The 25,265-nt window shown below is 37.6% G+C and overlaps 2 protein-coding genes across 2 annotated transcripts; both read left to right on the top strand.

Annotated features, from left to right (window-relative positions):
* The first annotated feature begins 1,081 nt into the window (after positions 1–1,081).
* On the top strand, positions 1,082–5,340 carry calm2a (calmodulin 2a (phosphorylase kinase, delta)). The gene is made up of 6 exons (XM_073834229.1): positions 1,082–1,208; positions 2,034–2,064; positions 3,673–3,816; positions 3,901–4,007; positions 4,086–4,221; positions 4,342–5,340. Exons 1-6 carry the CDS (start codon positions 1,206–1,208, stop codon positions 4,368–4,370), a joined length of 450 nt encoding a protein of 149 aa, XP_073690330.1. The 5' UTR covers positions 1,082–1,205; the 3' UTR covers positions 4,371–5,340.
* Positions 5,341–8,310: 2,970 nt separating this feature from the next.
* On the top strand, positions 8,311–18,803 carry stpg4 (sperm-tail PG-rich repeat containing 4). The gene is made up of 6 exons (XM_073833655.1): positions 8,311–8,352; positions 8,784–9,038; positions 12,561–12,625; positions 14,177–14,222; positions 18,083–18,187; positions 18,693–18,803. Exons 1-6 carry the CDS (start codon positions 8,311–8,313, stop codon positions 18,801–18,803), a joined length of 624 nt encoding a protein of 207 aa, XP_073689756.1.
* The last annotated feature ends 6,462 nt before the right edge of the window (positions 18,804–25,265 follow it).

Raw genomic sequence — 25,265 nt, 5'->3', positions numbered from 1 at the left:
CAAATGCTCATCTCGTCTAGCTCGGCAAGACGAGCGTTTGAGATTAAAAAGTGTATAAGTTGTAAATGTTTTTAGAAAATAACTGATCGTTTCGCTTGATAAGACCCTTGTTACTCGGCTGGGATCGTTTAGAGCCCTCTAAAGCTGCATTTAAACTGCATTTTGGAAGTTCAAACTCGGGGGTACCATAGAAGTCTGTTATATGGAGAGAAATCCTATGTTTTCCTCAAAAAACACCATTTCTTTACGACTGAAGAAAGACAATAACATCTTGGATGACAATGGGGTGAGTACATTATCTGTACATTTTTGTTCCGAAAGTGAACTACTCCTTTAATCCTGAATATGTGGCGACATTCTTGCTTCTCCACATTTGTAATAATTGTAGTGAATCATTTGCTCAGTTTTAACCATCATTTATTCAACTTTGTTGAATTGCTTTGATGGCATCATTAAAATAAAAAATCTTTAAATGCATGTTAGATCACTTAATGGTTAAATGCTACACAATTTCCAATTGTTTCAGTGTTAACTTAAATGAGCATTATTTGAGCATTAATTTTTAAGAGTTTCCATAGCACAACAATTTATGTTCAGTACTTTAACCTCATAATAAATGTGATAATAATTATATCACATACATAAAATATTAAACAACCCCTAATATTTTAAATACTTGATTAAATTTGTCCCTTTCCATGGTATCCCTGCCACAAGCCCTGGTTAATTTCTGACCCTGATGTGTAGTGAGTGAGTCTAGCCGGGAATGCAGCTCTACTCGGATCTTAGCGAGTGACGCATTGCGGGTACGAACGAACCAATCAGAAGCCGCCTCTCCTGGCCATAACTTACAGTACTGCGATTGACGCATCACACTTTAGCAGAAAGTATGCGTCCGCCGGTTAGCTAGTTCCACTCAAAACATCTCCATTTCGGTGCATACGGCTCATCTTCACGATCTAAACCTGTCGCTATTGTATAAAATTCACGGTACTCTGTACTGCGCGCTCATGTTTCACAATAGTGACATTTTTGACGACCGTTTCTGATAAGGAAGGAAGTGTGTTCGCGGATGGAGAGAAAGCAGGGGGAGGAGTTTATAAGCGACCATTAAAGGCGCGTCAAGCCCTGTATGATTGCATCCTGTTTGTTTGCCAGCTGCGGACTGTTGTTCTGTGTGGAGATACATCTGTTAAACCAGCGAGATGGTGAGTAAAAACTGTTTTATGTTATATTTAGTGCAAACTGCAGTTATTCTAACCAACAAGTCTAAAATAATATGCGTTACAGTCAGCATACAGTACAGCTCATTGATATTGAATGGGCTGTATGTCATTTTCTCTTAATGTATGGGAGTGACATGGTTTAAAAGCAGGCTGGTTTAAAACCATAGCTTTTTATATGCGTAAGCGTTTAGTTTCACATGTAAGCATGAGTTTTATGTTCATTTCTTGCTGTAATGTGAAATAATTTAACGCAACAGCTTGGAAAAGCTTCCCTGACAGTGAATACAGGCGCGTCAGTTGCAAATATGGCGCATTTCTCTTGCAAGGGCTCATGTTTGAATATGTGCTCGTTATCAAGCACTCATATGGAAAGCATTAGACGTCTGTGGTCTTGTAATTCAATGTTCTCTTTATGAATAAAGCAGTATAAGGACTTTTACGAGCCGTGGAGAAGCACTGCGCCACCTTCTGCAGGGTTAGCTCACCCCAAAATGGAAATTGCCATTTATTGACTCTCACGTTGTTACAAACCCGGAGAACTGACTGACTTGATCATTTGGAGATGTTGGAAACTTGACAGTCTCAGTCGACGTTTACATTCATAATGAAAGTGAATGGTGACTGAAGCTGTCTTTCTGTCTAACATCTAATTTTGGGATGATTTATTCCTTTAATAGAAAAGAATCAGATAGTTTATGAGGTCTACATTTTAAACCACCAGACACGTGGGTTAGGCTGATTTGCAAATGATTAGATGCGTTCCCATCTGTGTTTTCAATGTCCGTCTTCTCTTTTTCTCTTTTGCAGGCTGACCAGTTGACAGAAGAGCAGATTGCCGGTAAGACATCCCCCCCCCACTCTCCTGTCCACTGGCACGTGGCCGGTGGTGTGGATTCCCGTGGTTTTCCCCTCTTCTCCGCCCCCCTCTCTCCGTGGATTTATCTTGCTTCCTTTTATGGCGAGCCTTGAGACTCGGTCGGGACGCATTCCCCGAATGAATGGACAGGTTGTTGTGGTGGCAAGTGTGTAACGCCGGTCTTAAAGACTCAAGTGAATGAGTAATTCCCAGGGCTAGTTGTAGTTTTCGATGAACACACCCTCTTCTGTTGGAGAGAGTTAGTAACTGCAGGCACCGAGGAACAAGGGTGTGTCCCCTGTTGGACTGAACATCTCAATGGCTTGACGTTGAAGTTAAAGTTACTGTTTCACCAGCCGCTGATTCACTTTATAACCTGATATTGCAGGTTTTAGTATTGGGATGGACTTGTACGGGTTCAGTGGGTGGGACACAATGTTGTTGCTGGCATAATAACACATTTCCACGATGTTCTGGCTTATTAGCGTTACATTTGTGAATGCACTTTTCTCTATACATCCAATGTGAGTTAAAATTCAAATTTTAGCTAATTTAGAGTTCATGCTTCTGGTTTTACATGCATTGACCATCCTGCATGTTTAATCTAAACGCGATGTGGATGTGAAAACCTCTGTGTATGTTTTTGACTAATGGTTGTGCGATTACAGTCGAGAACCTCAAACAGAGATGCTGCGAAACCATTTAGGTCATTGTGGTCGGTCACCATAGTGACAGTGAGGTCATGGTGGTTTATCCATAGAGACCTAGTCACTGAAGTGCGTTTCCCCGGAGATCGTGTGAGGTCACAGCAGTGTTTCCATATAGTCTAGATCCTATATCAGCTCAGTGTTGTCACAGCATATGGTTCAGCGGGTCTCCATAGGAACACAGTGAGGTCACAGTGCTGGATCTCCATAGAAACCGTGCCTCGGAGTTGATGGTTTGCATAGAAGCCGGGTAAGGTTTCATTTGGGCGAAGACAGTCCATTGTAACAGACATTGGTGTTTTTACATAGACACGTCACAATTCTCTTTAGAGGATGTCTGGGACTTTATTTTTTTTCCCCCTGTTGTAGTTATTCAAACTTGTTCTAGTTGGTTTTTACACATGTTCTTCCTGTGTGCGCCTTGCGTAATAAACAGATAATTACAGACCGTTATATGAGTTTTTTTTGCACTGTAATGTGCGTTAAGTATTGGCAAACCTCTTTTGCTTCCAGAATTAGATACTCTTCGGAGTGCAGCATGAAAGTCAGTGAAAGCAAGTATGTTGTGATTTGGTTTGATTGTGAAAGTGGCCCTTATTTACTAGAACGAAGCCTGATGGTTTTATGACGTCAGCTAAAAAGCTGCAGACTAGGAGTGTTTGTTAATGTAAACAAGGTCAATATCATTCATGTTGACTTTCAATGCTGCTTTTGCATTAATATCTAAAAGCACCTGTTTTGGAAGTGAGTGTGTAAAGAAGGGGCATCCCTTCTTTGGAACTGGCCCCACTGGTTCCTCTGTGTGTCTTTTGTGTTCAGTGTTTATCTATGGGAGATTCTGTTAATACAAGGTCCTGTTTCATTTATCTGTCACCCTTTACAGAATTCAAAGAGGCTTTCTCACTCTTTGACAAGGATGGCGATGGCACCATCACAACCAAAGAGCTGGGCACCGTCATGCGCTCCCTTGGACAGAACCCGACGGAGGCTGAGCTGCAAGACATGATCAATGAAGTGGACGCTGATGGTAAGAACAACCAGATGCATGTTCAACCCAAGTGTTGAGTGTTAAAAGTTAGGGCTTGTCTGAAAGCGTCCGCTTTGTGCATAGGAAACGGGACGATAGACTTCCCCGAGTTCCTGACCATGATGGCGAGGAAGATGAAGGACACAGACAGCGAGGAGGAGATCAGAGAAGCATTCCGTGTCTTTGATAAGGTAAAGCTCGTTCTGTTCCAGAATAAGATGGGAATGTGTGGCACGTGCAGTCGCTGACCTGGATATCCTGTGCTTTAGGATGGGAACGGTTATATCAGTGCAGCTGAGCTGCGTCACGTCATGACAAACCTCGGAGAGAAGTTGACCGACGAAGAGGTTGATGAGATGATCAGAGAAGCAGACATTGACGGAGACGGACAGGTTAACTACGAAGGTGAGTCAGCCAATCAGAATTCAATCAGGTATTTTTATACCAATAAGATTGCACTGTGGGCGGGGCTATCCGGAACACACTTCAGGAGCTTCTCAGCTAACGCGTTTTTTGTCTCTGCAGAATTTGTACAGATGATGACGGCGAAATGAAGGCCTTGTACAGATCCTCTCTCTTCTATAAATAATTTGCCTTTTTTCTGTTTAATTTATCTGTAAAACGTTAAGTCCCCTCCCCTTCCTCCTCCCGGCTGTCCAAAGGAACTGCATGTAAACTGCATAGGATCTTCAGTCCTCATGTCCCTTTCTTTTGCTGTCATCGTGTTTTTGGAGTGGCGGTGCGGTTACACGATCAGGTGCTTGTTGCCGCGAAGAGGGGGTTGTGGTGTGTGACAAACACGCGTCACGTCTGTCTGCCCCCCTCATGCGTAGCAAGAGTGGAGACCTGCCAGCTGGTTGTCTCTTGGCAGCGACGTTGGCATGGCATCAATGTAGAGGAGTAACTCTGCATGGACTATGGACAAAGTATATAATATATATATGAAATTTCTCAGCATTGCACTACTGCAAAAAAAAAACAAAAAAAAAAGAAAAAGACACGGGTATATCTACAAGATACTCGTACATAAACTCTTTTTGTATCTGCTGTTCTATACCAAGAACTTGTTTGAATCTTACAATGCTTTTTAATGTTTTATTCACTTATTCACACTAGTTTTCTTTTTTCTTTTTTCTTTCTTTACCTTTTTTTTTTTTTTTTAATTAAAGCCGCTTAATGGCATTGTCATGCCTCAGATAGTCCATTCCAAGTTGTATATTTGTTTTCCAATAAAATTTACTATTTACCCACACTGAAAAGTTTCTTTGTTTGCGAAGTGTCTTTTAGCCCTCCAATTACAAACTCTTGTGTTAAACATTGCATCCCAGAGCTGATTTTTAGCGGTTTGAAACTGCTAACTAATTTAATTAACTGAGATGTTTACAATATTTATTGTAGTGATTTGTAAATCACTGTTCGATGCGTCTCTGAGTCAGCTGGATAAATGACTGTGTATTCACAGGCTAGAATTTGGGGTGAGGCGTTCATGTCAAAAAAGCTCATTAAAGTACTCTTGAATGACAATTGTTGTAAAAGTCATTTTTCCATTGAGTATAACTATGGTATGTTTATCATGCATGCATTAACGTTAGGTAGCTATAAAGACTTCTAGATACACTTTTAGACTACCACTAGAGGAGGTTTTTGGGCAATCCAGAGCAAAAGGTTGAGAATGTTGCACTGATTTGTTTTAAAGGGCTCATTACAATAACAGCAGTAAGCTGTGAAGCATGGCTTGGTTATTCACGGTATGTCAGTGTTGAAGTGCACTGGTACGGGAGACAGCTTTGACAAACAGTAAACACTGGGCCCTTCAGTTGCTTGTTAGAAGCATGTGTTCCTGGTCGCCTAGCAACAGAGCAGAACATTCTGCCCTAAACTCCCAGAGAGAGCTGCCTTCTCTGCTGTTGTTCATGTGTGACAAACCCTTACAAATGTATGCGTCATACAGCAATTACATAATTAATAGCAGAGTTTTATTTTGTTTCAGCAACTTAGATTTAATAGTTCCCATTCAAAGTTTTGGTGATGATTTATGATTATGATTTATAAGAAATTGAATCAGATATATATATATATATATATATATATATATATATATGTGTGTGTGTGTGTGTGTGTGTGACCCTGGACCACAAAACCAGTCTTAAGTCGCTGGGGTATATTTGTAGCAATAGCCAAAAATACATTGTATGGGTCAAAATTATTGATTTTTCTTTTATGCCAAAAATCATTAGGAAATTAAGTAAAGATCATGTTCCATGAAGATTTTTTGTAAAATTCCTACTATAAATATATCAAAATGTAATTTTTGATTAGTAATATGCATTGTTAAGAACTTAATTTGGACAACTTTGAAGATGATTTTCTCAATATTTAGATTTTTTTGCACCCTCAGATTGCAGATTTTCAAATAGATGTATCTCGGCCAAATATTGTCCTATCCTAACAAACCATATATCGATAGAAAGCCTATTTATTGAGCTTTCATATGATGTATACATCTCAGTTTTGTAAAATTTAACCTTATGACTGGTTAAATTTTACAAAAAAAAAAAAATATATGGGCCATTCTATGGATCTAAGAATTCAAATCTTAGATGTGAACTAAGATCCTTTTATCTATTGAAACACAAAACACAAAATTTAAAATATCAGTAAGCTTCATGTATATTAAATCATCATTTAGTGGCTACTTTCAATTGGGAGGTGTCTGTCCTGAACCCTAACCCTTATTTCAACTTATTAATTTTTTTTTAAATAATTTTTGCATTTTATTCCATTATTGTTTTTTAAAACACCTTTTTGATTTTCTTTCAAAAAGTGAAGTTCAAAAGATATGTCCTGCATTTTCATGTCACTACCGAAACACTATGTTTTGGCCCATTGGCTGAGACTGATTTTAACTACCTCTCTCTCACAGATACATGGTGAGTAGATAGGCCCCATCATTTTGAGGTAAATTTGTTCAAAAGTATGAAAATCTGTTTGTAACTTTAAAGAATGTCACTACCAAACACCTATTTTCTATAATTAAACAGCTTTTTTGGGAGTTATTCCATAACATTTAGTTTTTATATGTGTACAACTGTCAGAACTGTGCTAGCTAACCATGTGCTTATTAGCATCTTTGAGCTAGGTTCAAAAGTATCTAAAATTGGAGACTAGCGAAACATTTGGTGAAGTTTCGGTCATCTTTGTTTTTGCATGTTATTATAAAATTGTCACTACTATGTCATTATTGTTTCGGTAGTGACAAAGGGGAATCCTTTATTTTGAGGAAAATAAACAAAATTTTAGTACAGTTATGCTATTGTTTTAGTATTTTAGTATGTTTTAGTAGTGTTTGAATATGTGGGTTAAAATTCTGTAATGTGATGTGATAGCTACCAATGCATCACTGTCACTACCAAAAATGTGCATTCACAACCAAAACATTGGATATTTTGTCAAAAATAAAGTATACAGAATTATCAGCTAAGATGATAGTGTTTGTTTCAATGTATATTCAAACTAATGAATCCTTAAGTTTGAAATGATTAACTTTCTGCCTTTTACAAAGAAAAATTGGATTCAAAATACAACAAATCTCATAAATCACACTTGAAATATTGTTAAAATTGTAATTGTTATTGATTTACCTCTGAAAATTTTTAATAAAATAGAAAAAAATATGTTTACAAGGTAGATGTAAGCAAACTCTTAATAGGTCAATATAACCCTTCTTATAAAATTACATATTACTGTGTTTCAGTAGTGACAAAATTGCAGAGAGTACAAATATTCCAAAACTTTCCGGAAAATACAATATGAGAATTAACTGCACAATTACTGGAAATGTGTACCTTGAATATTGTACAATTTGACACATTATATTCAAAATGTTTCTAACTGACTCTGAACCAGTTTTGTAGAATGGCCCGTATGTATACAGTATGAGTAAAATAATTGTGCATAGCTGCTCAGATTGATTAAAAAATGTCAGAGTTTAGAGGTTTTTTACAATATTAAAAAAGTCAGTAAATGTAACTAACGAATAAGAGAGTAAACATAGCAGAAACTTGTGTATCCAGTAGTCTTGATTAATAGTTAAATAGTATGAGTATCTAAGCAACGCTTCTTGTCGTTGAGGTGTCTGTTACAGAAGTCAAACAGGAACGGCAGAAGAATGACCACAGGAAGAGAGAAAACATTACCCAAAGGAAAATGTATAGATGGGGTAAGTTTTACATTTACTGCGGTGGAAGACATTATTTCTCTATGGTGCATGGATCTTCAGTCCTGCAGAGTTTCAGGGGTTTAGCTCCTCAAACACTCATCAAACACACCTTCCAGTAATTTTCTAGCAATCCTGAAGACCTTGATTAACTTGTTCAGGTGTGTTTGATCTGGGTTGGATCAATGTGCACCTGCAAAGGGTTGGGGACAGTAAAGAATTTGACAAAAGATTTTTATTTCAAATAAATGTTGTTTTTCATTCTGAAACAGAAAGAAATGTACACTGACAGAAGTGGTTGGTGGAGAAACACTATTAAGGTAAGTTATATTTTACGAAAGATCCAGCAAAAAAGTAACAACAACACCTGTTTTGGAACATTGGCAAACACAACATAAAGTGTACTTTTGGTGTACAAATGGCCTCTGTCTTAAAAACAAGGCCTGTTTTACACTGCACACGAAAGCAGCTTGTATTTATTTTGGTTCTCATATTAACAGGTCACAGCTTTCACACTGCCTCCATCAGCAGCACTGCATAACCACAGCTTATTTTTGCCATGAAAAATGCATTATCAACCTACTATCAATACAATGATGTTTTCAGCCCAGGCGTTATTTACACTTTGGGCTTTGTCACATTTAGAATAATAGCCATTAGGATGTAAATGTGGATCTTCTGTTTTACTAAAGAACAGTGTGCTGTGAGATGTGAAACAGGCGTAAAAGAGGTCTTGTCTTTCTACCACCAGAACTATCCCATTCCTGGCAGTTACCACATTCGGGACTTCATTGAGGAGACTGGACTTAACCCAATACCTAGGACGTATGGATTCAAAGGCCCTGAGCGAAAAACCCTCATGTCGACTGTACGTCGAGGGGACGTGCTATTACCCGGGGCATATAACTTCACCGACTCAACCAATGAGGCTCTGCGGCGCCAGGCAACTTATTCTTTCAAAAGCTGCCCCAGACCTGACATCCACACTTTGGGCCTCAGGGATAAGGTTAGTTAGTCACCTAAATCAATGGCGCCCAGTCTTTACCCTGGGATCACTAGCATTTCAACGAGTCAGTTATGTATGCCAGTATTTTTTTTTTTTTTAACTGTGGGTGATATTAGCCTTTTTTCCTGCGATTCAATGAGTTTGCAGTTTGAGATGCAGTTTGTTGACGAGTCTGTCTGTCCGTGGATGCAGTGATCCATATCAACACAGTGCAGTGGAGTGAAATGAAAAAATATATATATAGTTGCAAGCAATGATAACCAGGGTTTAAGCGCTTTAAGGCAATTAAGCACATTTTTAAAAAAAGACATTACATATCATTTATAAAGCCTGTAATGACCTAAATCATAGAAATATGATTTTTAACATTTATGACTGTTATAGTGCCAGCTGTAGTCCGATCTCCCTTAAACTTTGCATGCTTGTTTAGAATCACCTGTCGCATGTGCTTACCAGGTTTCATGAAGTTTTGAGTTTTTGTTTAGGCTTTATAGGCCTTTGGGTAAATTTGGATAGGTCTCTTTTCTAAATGACCCCAAAAGGGTTTTTTTTTATAATTATTGACCGAGAGAGTCCAAAGAATTGTACTGCAGTGTTTTTTTTTTTTTTTTTTTCAGTTTAAGGGAAAAACCCAGGATTAGTTTGCAAAAGTAGATTTTTTTTTACATTTTCTCAATCATTTAACAAATGGTTTGATTGACAGCAGTGGTTATAGAGGCAAAGAAGTTCGGAATGAAAAGGTGTAAAAAAAACGGTTAATATACAATAATTTATACCCTCGAAAAATGCAATTAGGTCCATGAGTCAAACAGGCCCGTTGATTTTCCTTCCGATCGACGTCCATTAACCTTGTCTAACAGGTGCTCAAACTTCATCGGACTATGGCGGCCATGTTTTTTGAGATACGCAAATGTCCCTATTGCCACTTGTGGCACTTTGGACCAAGACTTGCGTACCAATTTTCATGTTCATAGGAAAACTAGTTGCACAGTTGCATAGCTATGGCCATTTTTTATGTTTTTTCACCACCAAGTAACCAAGCTCTGCCAACCTCAGACTGAATTCTTACATACGCGTTGTGAGTTTGCCGAAGATATCTCATTCTGTTCAATAGTTATAGCTATTTTAGGCCCTGTTTACACTAGTGCGTTTTCGTTTTAAAACGGCATTTTTTTTAAATGAAAACGATCCTCGTCTACACTACCGTTTTCACTGCGTTTCAGAAACTGTTTCCGTGTACCACACAAGAGAAAATGCATGTCACATGACCACTCATGCAGGTACAACATATGTATAGACAGATTCCCTGTTTAGATAGAGGACGTGCGTAAAGCGATTGAATGGGGAATCTACTTATACACATCTATGGGTACAACAACGAACATAATGTTATTGTTTACACGTCCTCAAGGATATGCAGAGAAAATGTGGGCCGCTACGCCATCGTTTTTATAAGTCTTGGTCCGTTTACACTGAAATGCAACCCCGGAGTTTTCAAACTAAAATGGAGTCTGCAGCATTTTCAAAAGTCTCTGTTTTTGAGGGTCGAAAACGCTGGAGTAGTGTAAACGACAGGCGTAACCATAGTAAAAGTAATGCGTTTTAAAATGAAAAAGCACTACACTCTTATAAAGGTGCTTCATGATGCCATAGAAGAATCCTTTTTGTCTAAATGGTTCCATAAAGAACCTTTAACACCTGAAGAAACTTTCCGTTTCACAAAAGGTTCTTTGTAGCAAATAAGGTTTTCAAACTAAAACAGGGTTTTCAAAAGTCCTGCACTGGTTTGGTTTAGATTAGGCGAAAAAATCTAGGAATAGTTCGCAAAAGTATTTTTTTTTCAAAAAATGTGAAATACCTGAAAATTTTGCAGGATGAAAGATGAATTCAAGGCATTAATTTTTTCGGCATTGAGCCAAGGAATCCAACGGCATACGGCACTTAAGTCTGCAACGAACAGTTAAGCAGTTATGAACAATTTTGTACTTTTGATTGCTGTAATGCCCCTATCAAGCCGATTGGAGTGAGCCTTGGTGATGTTGGTAGACGGTGTGACTACTACCATACCTCCAAGTTTCATGTCTCTATGACTTACGGTTTGATCTGCCCAATGAGTTTATGTGGAGATTGCTGATCCTTGGCCATTGTAACAACTACAATAGGCTTTCAGTGCTATGCGCTTGAACCCCTAAAAACATGCTCAGGGCCGTGAAACATGTTTTACAGAACAAACTGCAATGAGCTGAATGAACACAGTTCACACAGAGCACAATATTTTGACAAACTAAAGTTAATAAAGATACATACAGTGCCTTGCGAAATTATTCATACCCCTTCATTTTTTTCACATTTTGTTACTGCCTTATGTTAAACTACTTTAAATTACTTTTAATTCCCACATCAATCTACACTCCCTACTCCATAATGGCAAAGCAAAAAATAGGTTTTTAACATTTGTGCAAATTTATTAAAAATAAAAAACTATAAAAAATAAGGCAGCAACATAACAAAATGTGAAAAAAATGAAGGGGTATGAATAATTTCGTAAGGCACTGTATGAGCAGTATTAATTAAGATACAGTATTAGCCTAATATTTCACCTACTTGACCGGAAATGATAGGAACAAATGCGAATGTTGTCAAGATTCTTGCCTGGTTCAGTTTGGCCAACCACAATTATTATAGCCCAAAACATGGCAATAATTGACCCTTCAATGATCAGCAAAATATGTGAGTTTTGTTTGGTTCAGTGGAATAATTAAAGTTCAGTGCCACCAATATGACCGTGTCATGAAAACACTTTATGATGTTTTATTAACAAAGGTCGGGAGGAGCACGTTCAGATAATTAATCTGGATGAACATGAGGAGCACAATCAGTAATCAACCTAATTAACAGATGTGTATTTATACCGCAGCCTTACCTCTGTTCCTTGACAGTTTTTTAGCATCCCTCCGCCACCCCTTCTCCACACTTACAACTATTTTCTGTCCTAACTGGGGGGTACTCTGAGTTCGGGCCAAAATTCCGAGCTCGGAGCCCTTCCATCGGACAGCTCGCCAAATACGCGTAACCCATTCTCAGTTTATTATATGTAAGTGTGAACTCGTGAAATAGCCTGTTGTTGAAAATCACCTTTTCCGGCTAGTAGGTGGTTCTGGTTTACAGGTTTCAATGAAGCGTGATTCAAAGAACTGATGAGGTAAAAATACAACTGTTCAGAATTGATTTGCATGCTTTATAATTTGGCAAGTTAACACTGAGACAGAGTTTTAATTCAGAAATAGTTGTTTTGTAGCGTCCCTGACCTCTCAAGGTGGCTTCAACAGTTTGTCTTATATTCCATGACATGTCCGTATCAGTTTAGTGTAAACAACAGTAAGCTTAAGTTTATTGGTACTTGACACTAAAAACTGAGGCAAAATATTTATCTGATAATCAGTGGCTGGAGCTCACACTGATTACGTGAATGAGTGTGTCAAAACAATTGATTGATGTAGTGTTTGTGTGTGTTTAACGCAGGATATTAACCTCTCACCCGGTCATTATGATGTGACGGAGAAGCCTGTTTCCAAATCACCTTGCAAGTGAGTAGCCATCACACTCAGCACGCTTTCACACACTTCAGTCAGAGAACATCACACTGCAGCATGGCGATGTTTTCCATCTCATTCTTGGTTTCCTCCTTAATCTCAGGCAGTTCACAGAATAGCTTTTAGATGCTTTAGCACAGGCCTCAAATGCATGTTTTATGCAGACGTAAAGGGATAGTTCATTGAAAAATGAAAATTCTGTCATGTCTTCCAAACCCATAAGACCTTTGTTCATCCTGGAAAACAAATTAAGATATTTTTGATGAAATCCAAGAACTTTCTTGACCCTGCATAGACAGCAACGCAACTGACACGAAAGGTAGTAAGAACATTGTTAAAATAGAGAAGAAATTGTTGAATAAAGTCATTATTTTTGTTTTCTTTGTGCACAAAAAGTATTCTCGTAGCTTCATAACATTACAGTTTAACCACTGATGTCACATGGACTATTTAGTCCTTACTATCTTTCTGGCCTTGAATGGCCTCAAAAAGCTCTCGGATTTCATCAAAAGTATCTTAATTTGTGTTCCGAAGAGGAATGAAAGACATACGGGTTTGGAACTACATGAGGGTGATTAATTAATGACAGATTATTGATTTAAATTAACTTTTTAATTGAGAAAAGTTTTTAAAAATGTTTTAAAATAAGACAAAACCAGCTTTAAATTACACTAAAATAACTAAAATCTAAGATATTTTCATTTTAATTCTCCCTCTTATCATTTTTTTCTGTTTGAAGAACCAGTATTTATGGTCTTGAAGAACCTGGAAATGTGAGAAAACCTCATTTTGAGGCAAAGTTTTATTTATAGACCTGGAAATGTCATGTAAATAAATCTGTCTTAGAACTCAGTGGGCATTTTAATGCCAAGATCTAAAATATTTGACCAGGCAGGTAGAAATTGTGAGTAAAACAGGAAAAGTTATATAAATTCACTGGTTACACATTCAGATTATTTTAACTGTTGTGGACAATTTATCGTTTGAACTCAATTTAATTGTACTTAAAGGTCTGAAGTAAAAAGATAACACTTTTTCTTAGCTTTGGAAATTTACTGATGAAATCAAAAAGCAGTGGAGATTTTCCCACTAAATAAGAGGAAATAAGAAGACGTATTATGTCATAATGACCATAAATGAGCAATTTTTTAGATTAAACTGCAACTGAAAGGAGTAAAGTATGACTACTTCTTTAGAAATTCAATTGAGTAAAAGTAGAAGTATTCAGTTTCAGTAGTACACAAGTTCCACAAAATAGTATGAATTACAGTTCCCCACATACTTCAGACCCTTCTGATTTACAGAAGGTCATATAGCAGAACACTGCTTTCAATTTCATGTCAACTACTCATTTTACTACAAATAAGAATAAAAATCAATTAATAAAAAGCATTATTTTTGTGGTGGGGCCAACAAATTGGACTGGACCAGTAGAAGTTGTGGAGGCCTGTATTGTTTCACCTGTGTCTGTTGACTCTTTCTTCTCCTCTACCCTGTCTGCACCATTTTATTGTCTTCTCTCATGACACTGGTCTCTTATTGCAGACACGTGATGTTCCGATCTGTGGTGCAGAGGGTCAGCTTTCTCCCGGTGAGTGTCCGGTTTCAACATAAAAATCTCAACTTAACCTATTATGTGTATATTAAATGCTTTGCCTGTTTTACCCCAGAATGTTTTCTAAAGCATCTAGATTCCTGTGAGTGAGTTTCACTGCTATGCTTCAGTGTTGCACCTCACGCACCATGGCTTCATTGGCTTTGTTGGCTGGTTATTCGAGCTGTGCTGGCAGCTGTCTGGTGTTGACGGAACAGTGAGGATGCTAAATCATCCTCTGGGTCTCATTAGGGTGAACATTAGGGCTTTGTGTGGTTGTAAGAGGGTGTCATTTCATGTAAGACAAGTGTTTTGTCAAAGGTTAAGTAGCTAAGAAACCTCAAGCTTATTCTTAAGATGACAGACCAACAGCAAAGAGTCCAATTCGATTAGTCACTGGCTGATCTTTTATAGCTTAAGGCTGGAATACATCCTAGACGACTTCTGAGCAGATATTACCAACCTGATCTCATGACGAAAACGTAACTGTGGGAACTTTTTCGCAAGATGCAAAATACATGTACGTTTCGTGACATATTTGATGTGTCCACTGAGGGATGCTAAAAGTTCGTTTTTTCCCCTGCAACAGATGAACGTACATATGGTACGTTTTATGTGACGTTGATTTTGTACGTCACCGCACTTCTGACTTAAAATGTCCATTGAGTGGTGCTATAACTCTAATACTCTGTGACGTTTTAAAATAACGTACCATCTGCACTACACCTAAACCTACCTGATAATATGAACAAAAGTGAATGTGACATAAAAACGCAATCGCAAGCATGTCGTTTTAGCTTGTTTTTCGATCTCTCATCTTTCAGCTCTTTCATCGTGAGTCATGTTTTAACCGGATTCAAAACACATGGAGCTGTAATCATAACTGTGTACGAAAATTATTACAAGTGCTTGCTGTTTTACCATCTGTAGTGTTCATTTGTTTTGGAAACTGCAGTCATATGTACTTTTTGGTATGTATTTCGCGGAAAAGAGACGTCTCAGAGACGTCTATTTGATGTCTGCATTTACATCTGCAAGACATCTGCAAGACGTAGTTTGCTCATCTGCAATATGTCTATTGGATGTTTTCTATCAGATGTCAAATAGACGTCTTTAAGATGTTTATGATTTAGAATGTATATAAAACTGACATCTTACAGACGTTTGTACACAGCAGATGCTTTCCAGATAAGGAGATCTTTAACAGACATCTTGCAGACGTACGTGTGCTATCTCGGACTAGACATCATACACTTGCCAGCTTTGTAAATGGTTATACTAGATATCAAACACTAAACGACTGAGGATCACACACTACCAGACTTTCAAGTCATTCCAAACACAATAAACTCATGCAGAAATGTGCCTTTCAGCTCAAAATATCCAACATTTGATATCCTCCAACTGAATGGAATCAAAGTCTGAAGCTAAAAGATTGTCTGTTTATCTTAAAAGTCTGGTTCTTTTACACTATGCAATTTTCTGCCAAAATCTGCAGACTGACTCTGATTTTCGGTATTTAGCATTGACTCCAAACTCCTAGACTGTAAACTAAACAAAAATCACCTGGCGTAAGAAATTCATCCTAATCACAAAAGCATTTTAAGGACAAAAATCTGATAAATGTCTTTAAATACATGATCTGAACAATATTTGAGGTGTAGTAACCATAGTATATGCAGAATAATTGACTGAATTATTAAATAAATAATGCACACCTGAGGTGTGACCTAACCTCGCCTAACAGCCACAACGCAAAGGTGTGCATTATTTTTCGAATAATTCAACGCCTCATAGTCAATTGTTCCTTACCTAACTTACATTTTAGACACAAATCAGTTACTTTGTCTATTTTTGTTCTGTCAATAAAAATCCAAGCGAAGCCAAAGCAGAATTAACCATTGTGTTCATGAATGAATTAATGATATTGCACAAATTGGTGAACGATTCAAAGACTCAATCATATGTCTTTCGATCGTGGATCGTCTGCATTTTTGAACAATTGGTTAACTGAATAATTCAATGACTTACTCATAAATACACTTACCTGTTTTGTTCCTGAATGAATCTTTGAGTTTAAATGAATTGGTTGAGTGAATGATTAAATGACTCAAAAAAGTCACTTGCTGCTACCTACTGGTGTAACAAAAAGAGTACCTGAAAAATCCCCACCAGTAAAGCAGAGCAGAGTGATAAGCGGAGTGATAAAAATAGTGAAACATCCCAATGCCATTAAACTGTAATATCAGGGTGTGTGCTAATCTCAGAACCCTCTGATATTTCTTAGGATATATAAAAATAGACACAAGTGAGATTGTCGTTAGCATAAAGTAGTCATATAGAGCTATAAAATGAATGTAGATAACACATGGATGACATAGTTCAGATAATTTGATGAGAAATATTTGGTGATATATGATAGATGTCTGCTATCCTGGCAAATTTGAGATCTTTTCTTAAATTTTTGTCTAATTACCAGAGCATTTCTATTAAGGTAAGGGTTTAAGAATAATATTTAGTTTCTTTGTTCTCTATTTACCTCACTGATGTCTAGTAGAAGCACTGCACTATAAAGACCTTATTTGTAGTTTTTAATTCCTGCATGGGTCATTCTGACTTTCACAGATCCAACTTAAAGGGATAGGTCACCCAAAAATGAAAATTCTGTCATTAATTTCTCACCCTCATGTCGTTCCAAATCAGTAAGACCTTCATTCATCTTCAGAACACAAGTTAAGATATTTTTGATGAAATCCGAGAGCTTTCTGATCTCGCAGCAACGCAACTGACACATTCAGTGAACGTGTCTGTTGCATTGCTGTCTATGCAGGGTCAGAAAGCTCTTGGATTTCATTTAAAGGCATTTGAAAATATAATTACATAGTTGTTTAATTACTAATGTATCATATTTTTCTTTACTGAGTGTTGAGTATAGCTGGTATTGGAGGGTGTTGAATCTGCCTCTTCTGGACAGGACTCAGACCCTTAATGAAATAATAGCTCAGTGCCTCTGCAGACATGTGGAGTATGGCACAGCTATCCGCTCTTATCCGGGGGAATGTTGAGCTGGCTGTCTGTCCTATAGAAGAAGGGTGCAACGGTATGATGCCTCTAAATCCATCGGAAGTTGACCTCGTGTGCAAGCAGGCAGAGCTAAGCGAGCTCCCTGCGGCCAGCATTAACACCTCTGGCACAGTTCAACCTGCTACACACACACACAGACCAAAGCACAGGCCAGTTGGATCAAATGGGGCCGCTGGTGGAATCAAATGGCAAAAAACGATAGCAGACAGCTTTTGTAGCACAAATGTATTCTCAACTATGCTTTTAAAAGTATGTAAATGCATAAATGGGTGTTTGTTTATACATTAAAGCTCATGTTAATTAATTGGATTTTAATTTTTGGATCTTCAAATTTCAAAAGAAATAGTTCAGCCTGGTGGAACACAAAAAAAAGAACTTAAAGGAGAAGTTCACTTCCAGAACAAAAATTTAGAGATAATGTACTCACCCCCTTGTCATCCAAGATGTTCATGTCTTTCTTTCTTCAGTCGTAAAGAAATTATGCTTTTTGAGGAAAACATTTCAGGATTTTTCTCCATATAGTGGACTTCTATGGTGCCCCGAGTTTCTGGAAGTGAACTTCTCCTTTAAACAGAATGCCTAAGCTGTTCTATGCAATAAAATGGAAGTGGATGGCAATTTTACCTGATATGGTCCAAAATTAGAAAAACTTCACATAATAATCATAAAACTAGTTCATGTGACACCTTTTGGAAGAACTATTCCATCAACTGGTTAATTAAATAAAACTGTAATTTCTATTTTGTTGCATTGACCTCCACTGATGGATTTAGAAGGAGGGACCAGCACCTGGACTTTACAACCCAAGGCCAAGCACAGGCATTGCAGTCACTTCCTGTTTTAGGTCTAATGTGCCACGGCTGTACAGTGTGCACTCGGTAAGCTCCATTTCTATGTTTTACAACAGCAAACCCTGATTTAAAGGGTTAGTTTACCCTTTTGATAAAATCCAAGAGCTTTCTGACCCTGCATAGACAGCAATATAACTACCATGTTCAAGGCCCAGAAAGGTAGTAAAGACATTGATAAATAGGCCATGTAATATCAGTGGTTCAACCTTAATGTTATGAAGCTACAAGAATACTTTTTGTGCGCTAAGAAAACTAAAATATCAAAAATTGTAGTCGCATTGCTGTCTATGCAGGGTCAAGAAGCTCTCGGATTTTATCATATCTTAATTTGTGTTCTGAAGATGAGCAAAGGCCTTACAGGTTTGGAACGACACAAGGGTGAGTGATTAATGACAGAATTTAACTATCCCTTTAAGGCCAAAAAACATCACTAACAGTGTATTGATCATCATAAATGGAAAGGAAGTACATGTCTTTTAGTGAAATTAAGCTAAATGTCTCAAAACCTTGCCATTTTGACTATTTCTGACAGGGAACTCCAGGACCAGGGGTGTATGAGCCCACATGGCACAAAGGTCAACGGCTTAGCACTGATGTCAAAGTAGACTGGGCCCATGACCTCCTTTTTCGCAACATACCATGAACGTCATTTGGTCTTGTATTCCTTTTAGTCAAATTTCCCATTCTTTTGTAAGTAAAGTGTTCCCAGCTGGCATGTGACTCAATTTCAGTGTTGAAATGTGGTTGAAATAATGCCAGCTGTTGTTTTAACATTGAAAAAAATTCTGAATTCTTGTAAAAAAAAAAAAAAAAAAAAAAAAAATAGATGTATGTTAACACTGGAAGCTTGATCCATGACATTGCTTCACCTGTGAATAATGGTTGAAATACTGTCTGGGCTGTCTCTTAAAAGGGTACACATTTTGAATACATGTTTTTAAAAATATATGTTTAAAATTTAAAGGGAACTTGTGGCTTATGGCTTAATATAACATAAATGATATACTCAAATATGTAGTAGAAAACCCCTTAAAGATTTACATTATTTAAAGGGGTCATCGGATGCAAAACTCACTTTTACATGTTGTTTGAACATTAATGTGTTAGCAATTTGTGTACACAGCCACCCTACAATGATAAAAATCCACACAGTGGTATTTTTTTTAATCTTTAAAAGTACCCTGGTGAAAAAAACAGCTAAAACCAGCCTAGGCTGGTTGGCTGGTTTTAGCTGGTCAACCAGCCTGGTTTTAGCTGGTCATAGCTGGAAGGTAGGCTGGTTTTAGAGGGGTTTTGGCCACTTTTCCAGCCTGGCCAGGCTGGGAGACCAGCTTAAACCAGCTACTTCCAGCTTAAACCAGCTAAGACCAGCCAACCAGCCTAGGCGGGTATTAGCTGGATTTTTCAGCAGGGTAATATTCCCTTTTTAAAATCAGGTCATTCTCAGCTTCTTGTCGGCGTGACGACACAGCGACAGAGGCTGCTCCCACAATAGTTGATTGACATGAGCGCCTTACCTTAGACCCGCCCTCACCGAGCTGAAACAGTCCGACTCCGATTGCCATTGTGTCGACTCAGGTGCAGGGGAAGACAAGAGCATCTCAGATTGAGGTGTTCTGTTGTTGGATGTAATAATGAACACAGCAGTCGTCATTTATCCCCGACTTCTTAACCGCTGAAGACACAGAGGATTAACGTTACTTTCATTTTTGAAAGGAAAGCGCCGATCCCGATCTACATATGCGTCTATGTTCGTGCGAATCATTCGTGATGCAGCTTCACCCACAGCAGAACTGAGTATAAGGGTTTTTATGAATCTTTGCAAATGGTCTTTCTTAATAATGTGCTAGTTAGCAAGTTTCGCAGCTAAACACGGCTAAATGCAGCTAAAGTAAACATTACGGCTCGTCATCACATGGCAGAGAGGGGCGGGGTGAGCAGAGCTCATTAGCATTTAAAGGAACATGCAACAAAATAGCTCGCTCTAAAAAGGGCTGATTTTGACGTTTTTTAAACTACCATTGAGAAATTTTAACCAAAGTATGTTATAGACTTCTCATTAAGACCCTAAAGAATCATATCAACTTGTGGAAAATGGGCATCCGATGACCTCTTTAAAAAAAAAAATCACATAGTTTTATACATATTTTGGACTATGGGGGCACCATTATTTCGATGACATCAAATGATTGCACTCGGTGAGCTACTGGTGCTACCTGTTGTTATTTTTACCACAACACAACTTGGAAAATAAAATACTAATACGATGTTGCATTGTGCGGCTTTTGGTTGGTAATTTTTAGTTGAAGGGCAACAAGAGAAGTGATGTAAATCTTCACTGCTTTCATAGCGATAAGAAGAGGAGAAAAGAATGGGAAGATGCCTGTGGACGAATAAAACTTCCTACAGACCTGCGTCTTTGTTCTCTTCAATTTAGCCCTGATGTCTTTGAGGCTTTTAGTGAATCACAACTACTGAAAAAGCTTACAAATGGCAGAGACAAGAAATGCTAGATGCCAGCTGGCAGGATGTAAACATGTTGATGCTTGTCATGACGCCACAGCAACTGAAGGGGCATTTAGACTCCTAGTGGGGAAAAATCAATGGTATGGCATTTGGTTTAAGCCTAGGCTTATATACATTGCCATATGTAAGCTCTTTCAGTAGCTGTGGTCATCATATCAGTATTTTATTGTCCGAGTTGTGTTTCTGTAAAAATCTGTTTTATGTTATTTTAAGCCATACAAGTCTGAATACCCGGGGTAATTCCCTTTTTGTAAAGTACACTACAGGTGCACATTATGCACACCTTAATTTCACAAGAGAAATTCTCATTGCTTTCTCTATTATATCATGAACTGACCAGCCATATAATGTACAAAGCTTTGTGATGACTCTCACACTCACATAACTCATTCAGCCTGAACAAAGAGGTCAGTGTCACACAATAAAACAGCTGCTTACAACACTCTCACACCAATAGCTGGATTAACTCCATTGTTGTGGTCCTGAATAATTCTGCTGACATTAATTATACTGAGAATGTGGCCTACATGTGAGTATATATACAGTATGACCATCACAGCCATGCTGATAAAGAACGAAATCACACGGCTTACTAGTGTAATATTGTGCAAATATATTGTTTTATTAAAGCAAAAAGCAAGAAGGGAAACCAAAACCATTGGTGTCAAATCAACAACTGCACAAAGTCAGTACAAAATTAGTATACACGTGCCCAAGATAAACAAGTTAGTATTATTGCGTTGCTAAAATGGTGACCATTTCCATTCTTCCCGAAATAGAATTTGAACGAGACTATTGTGCTGTCAGGTGACGCTGTAGTGCTTCATGCAATCACACAAGTCTTTTCTAACAGGGTCATGTTCAGAGTCAATATCACATGAGACAAAAGTGGTTGGAGGCCTTGTATCGTTTTACATTGCAATGGACAGGTGCTGGTACTACATCACAGGTCTATTATATGACTCATAATACTTTAAAGAGGATGGTCTGGGAGCAGGACTGTGGGGAGATGTAGTATTGTTTGTGAAATATGAACAGTGCAAATTAAGAAGCAGCTTATTTTGTCCATCCTGAGAACAACAACTGATTGTAAAGGTGAATGCAAGGTTACAACCTTGAAAACTCATGTTGTAGTTGTTGAAACTGATTCAGTAACAATCAATACATATCTAATAAAAAAAAAGTTAGTTAATAATTTAAGTTTTGAATTGTCCCATCTTATAGTAACTGCCTCACATTCTGACAGATTAATAAAATAATTCATGCTGAAATATTTAGGTTGATTTAGTAATGAGAACATTTTTTATTTGAATAAAATCAATTAATTTAGATGTTTAGGTAATCATTTCTTTCAGTATATAACTGCGACACTATTATATTTTTTATATAACATTTTTAATTACCTTTTTGTTTTTTAAATTTACTACCAGTCAAAAGTGTTTGAACAGTACGATTTTTAAAGACATTTCTTCTGCTCACCAAGCCTGCATTTATTTGATCTGAAATACAGCAAAAGCGGTAGTATTGTAAAATATTTTTACTATTTAAAATAACTGCTTTCTATTTGAATATATTTTATAATGAGATTTATTCCTGTGATCAAAGCTACATTTTCAGCACCATTACTCCAGTCTTCAGTGTCACATGATCCTTCAGAAATCATTCTAATATGCTAATTTGCTGTTCAAGAAACATTATTTTTATTACAATCGTCAATATTTAAAACAGTTGAGGACATTTTATTCAGGATTATTTGATGAATAGAAAGATCCAAAGATCATTATTTATCTGAAATAAAATGCTTTTGAGATTTCTATTTCAGATAAATGCTGTTCTTCTGAGCTTTGTATTCATCAAAGAAACCTGAAAAAACTCTACTCAGCTGTTTTCAACAACAATAATAATAATAAATGTTTTTTTTGAGCAGCAAATCAGAATAATAGACTGATTTCTGAAGGATCATGTGACTGGATTACTTATGCTAAAAATTCAGCTTTGGAAATAAATTGCATTTTAAAATATATTCAAATAGAAAAAAAAGCTATTATAAATAGTAAAAACATTTCAAAATGTTACTGTTTTGCTGTACTTTTGATCAAATAAATGCAGGTTTGGTGAGCAGAAGAAACTTTTGACAGGTAGTGTACATATTGTTTTTATTTCAGGCAAAGTTTTAGATGGTGTTGTGTGTTTTTGTCATTTTAACTAATGTTATATTTTACTAAAGCAAAAATACAAGAACACTCAAAATATCAGTGTTTTTGTGTCAGTTTCCAGCATCATACATTTGTACCTTCCTCATCAAAAAACAAAGGCATCAATCAGTGGCCAGCCAGCTGTCAGGGGTGTAACTCAGTCTGAACATCTGACCTTCCATGACTCCAGGGTCCCACCCCAGTCTGAGCAGGAGCAGAAGGCCTGGCCTGCCACCTGTGAGTAACCAGAGAGCCGTCCGAGGCCCAGGACAGTGTCATACACACACAGCAGAATGAAACCTGAGAGAAACTAGCTTTTGTTTCATTGTTTTTTCAGCAAACTTGTCTTATTCCCCCATAATTTTACATAATTTGTCAATGATCATGGACATCCTTAAACAACTTTCAGAAGGATATGTTGAACAGCACAATTTGGTTACTCATTATATGATTTAATTTAGATACTAACAATTTTGTCATAATTCTGCCTCACCATATACAGAACAACAACAACAACAAAACATAGACCTGCATGAAGAATAGAAATCATTTAATAAAGTATTCAATAAAGGCTACGTATATATGTACACAAGTATCAGGACACACCTCTTAATTATTGAATTGAGGTCTATTTTAATCAGACCCATTACCACAGGTGTATACAATTAAGAATAGAACACATACAGTGCCTTTCGAAAGTATTCACCATCCTTAATTGTTTTCACATTTTTGTTGCAGCCTTATGTTAAACTGCTTTAAATTACTTTTTTCCACATCAATCTAATCTAAATCTCATACACCATAGTGGCAAAGCACAATACAGATTTGTGACAACTTTGCACATTTATTCAAAATAAAACACTGAATATGTACATTGCATAAGTATTCATACTCTCGACTTAGTGCTTAATTAAAGCACCTTTACAGTGTCAAGTCTTTTTGAGTATGATGCGACATATGCATTTGGCAATTATCTGCTATTTTCTCTTCACTTCTTCACCTCTCAAGCTCTGTCAGCTTGGATGGGATCTGGGAGACATTTTCAGGTTTCTCCAGAAATGTTTGATTGGGTTCAAGCCTAGGCTTTGGCTGGGCCACTTAAGGACGTTTACAGAGTTGTCTATAAGCCACTCTTGCTATGTGCTAAGGGCCATTGTCCTGTTGGAACTTGAACCTTTTGCCCAGTCTGAGGTTCTGAATGCTCTGGACTGGGTTTTCAATCGGGCTAACGCAATATTTTGGTGCATTGAGTTTATCTTCCTCAGTCCCTGCCGTTGAAAAACAGCCGCACAGCACGAGGTTGCTACCAGCACACTTTACTTTTGGGATGGTACTCTGCAGGTGTTAAACAGTGCCTGGTTTTCTCCAAACATGATGCTTGGAATTTCATCAGACCAGAGAATCTTGTTTCTCACAATCTGAGATTTCTTTTGGTGCTTTGTTGCAAATTCCAAGTGTGTTTTCATGTGTCTTCACTGAGCAGAGGATTGAGTTTGGCCACACCGCCATAAAGCCCGGATCGGTGGAGTGTTGCAGTGATGTTTGTCTTTCTGTAAATTTCTCCCATCTCCACATTGATTCATGGAGCTCAACTAGAGTGACCATCAGCATCTTGGTCACCAGTCTAAGCAAAGCCCTTATACACAGACATACTTCATAGAATGGATTTCCACGGCCGAGCAGCTGTATGCAAGTCTCACAGAGTACAACGGCATATTGTTAGATGGAGTGACATAAAGTATGTCACCACTGGACATTGGAGAAGTGGAAACCTGTTCTATGGAGTGACGAATCACGCATCTGTTTGGCAGTCTGATGGATGAGTCTGGGTTTGGCCAATGTTAGGAAAACATTACATGCCTGACTGCATTGTGTCAACTGTAAAGTTTGGTGTAGAAGAGATAATAGGATGAGGCTGTTTATTAGGGATTGGGATAGGCCCCTTACTTCAAGTGAAGGGAAAACTTAAAGGTTTAGTTGAACCAAAAATGAAAATTCTGTTATTAATTACTCACCCTCATGTTGTTTCAAACCCGTAAGACCTTCGTTTATCTACGGAACACAAATTATATTTTTGATATACTTTCCGACCCTGCATAGATCATATAAATCACATTCAAAGCCCAGAAAGGTAGTAAGGACATTGTTAAAATACTCCATGTTACATCAGTGGTTCAGGCGTAATGTTATGAAGCTACAAGAATACTTTCTGTGTGCAAAGACAACAAAAACAATGACTTTATTCAACCTTTTCTTTTCCATGTCAGTCTTCAACATGCATTTACAAGAGTATCACGTCTGGAGCTGTTCTGATGTGGAACCCGGATGCACTGCGCCTTGTTTCCAAGTAGAGGAAGACGCAAGCTATACATAAAACAGTCTTC

Source organism: Garra rufa, chromosome 2 (assembly GCF_049309525.1).
Source record: "Garra rufa chromosome 2, GarRuf1.0, whole genome shotgun sequence".
NCBI lineage: Eukaryota > Metazoa > Chordata > Actinopteri > Cypriniformes > Cyprinidae > Garra > Garra rufa.
The sequence above is the reverse complement of the archived record's forward strand: the minus strand, read 5'-3'. Positions and strand labels throughout refer to the sequence as shown.

What these genes read in the sequence shown, in the direction of transcription:
- stpg4 (XM_073833655.1), top strand. Translation starts at nt 8,311, where the DNA reads ATGTACACTGACAGAAGTGGTTGGTGGAGAAACACTATTAAG. An exon ending in CTTTGGGCCTCAGGGATAAG is followed by an intron (nt 9,039 to 12,560) that starts GTTAGTTAGTCA and finishes TGTTTAACGCAG; the next exon opens with GATATTAACCTCTCACCCGG. An exon ending in AGAGGGTCAGCTTTCTCCCG is followed by an intron (nt 14,223 to 18,082) that starts GTGAGTGTCCGG and finishes TGATGGATTTAG; the next exon opens with AAGGAGGGACCAGCACCTGG.
- calm2a (XM_073834229.1), top strand. An exon ending in CATTCCGTGTCTTTGATAAG is followed by an intron (nt 4,008 to 4,085) that starts GTAAAGCTCGTT and finishes CCTGTGCTTTAG; the next exon opens with GATGGGAACGGTTATATCAG. An exon ending in CGGACAGGTTAACTACGAAG is followed by an intron (nt 4,222 to 4,341) that starts GTGAGTCAGCCA and finishes TTGTCTCTGCAG; the next exon opens with AATTTGTACAGATGATGACG.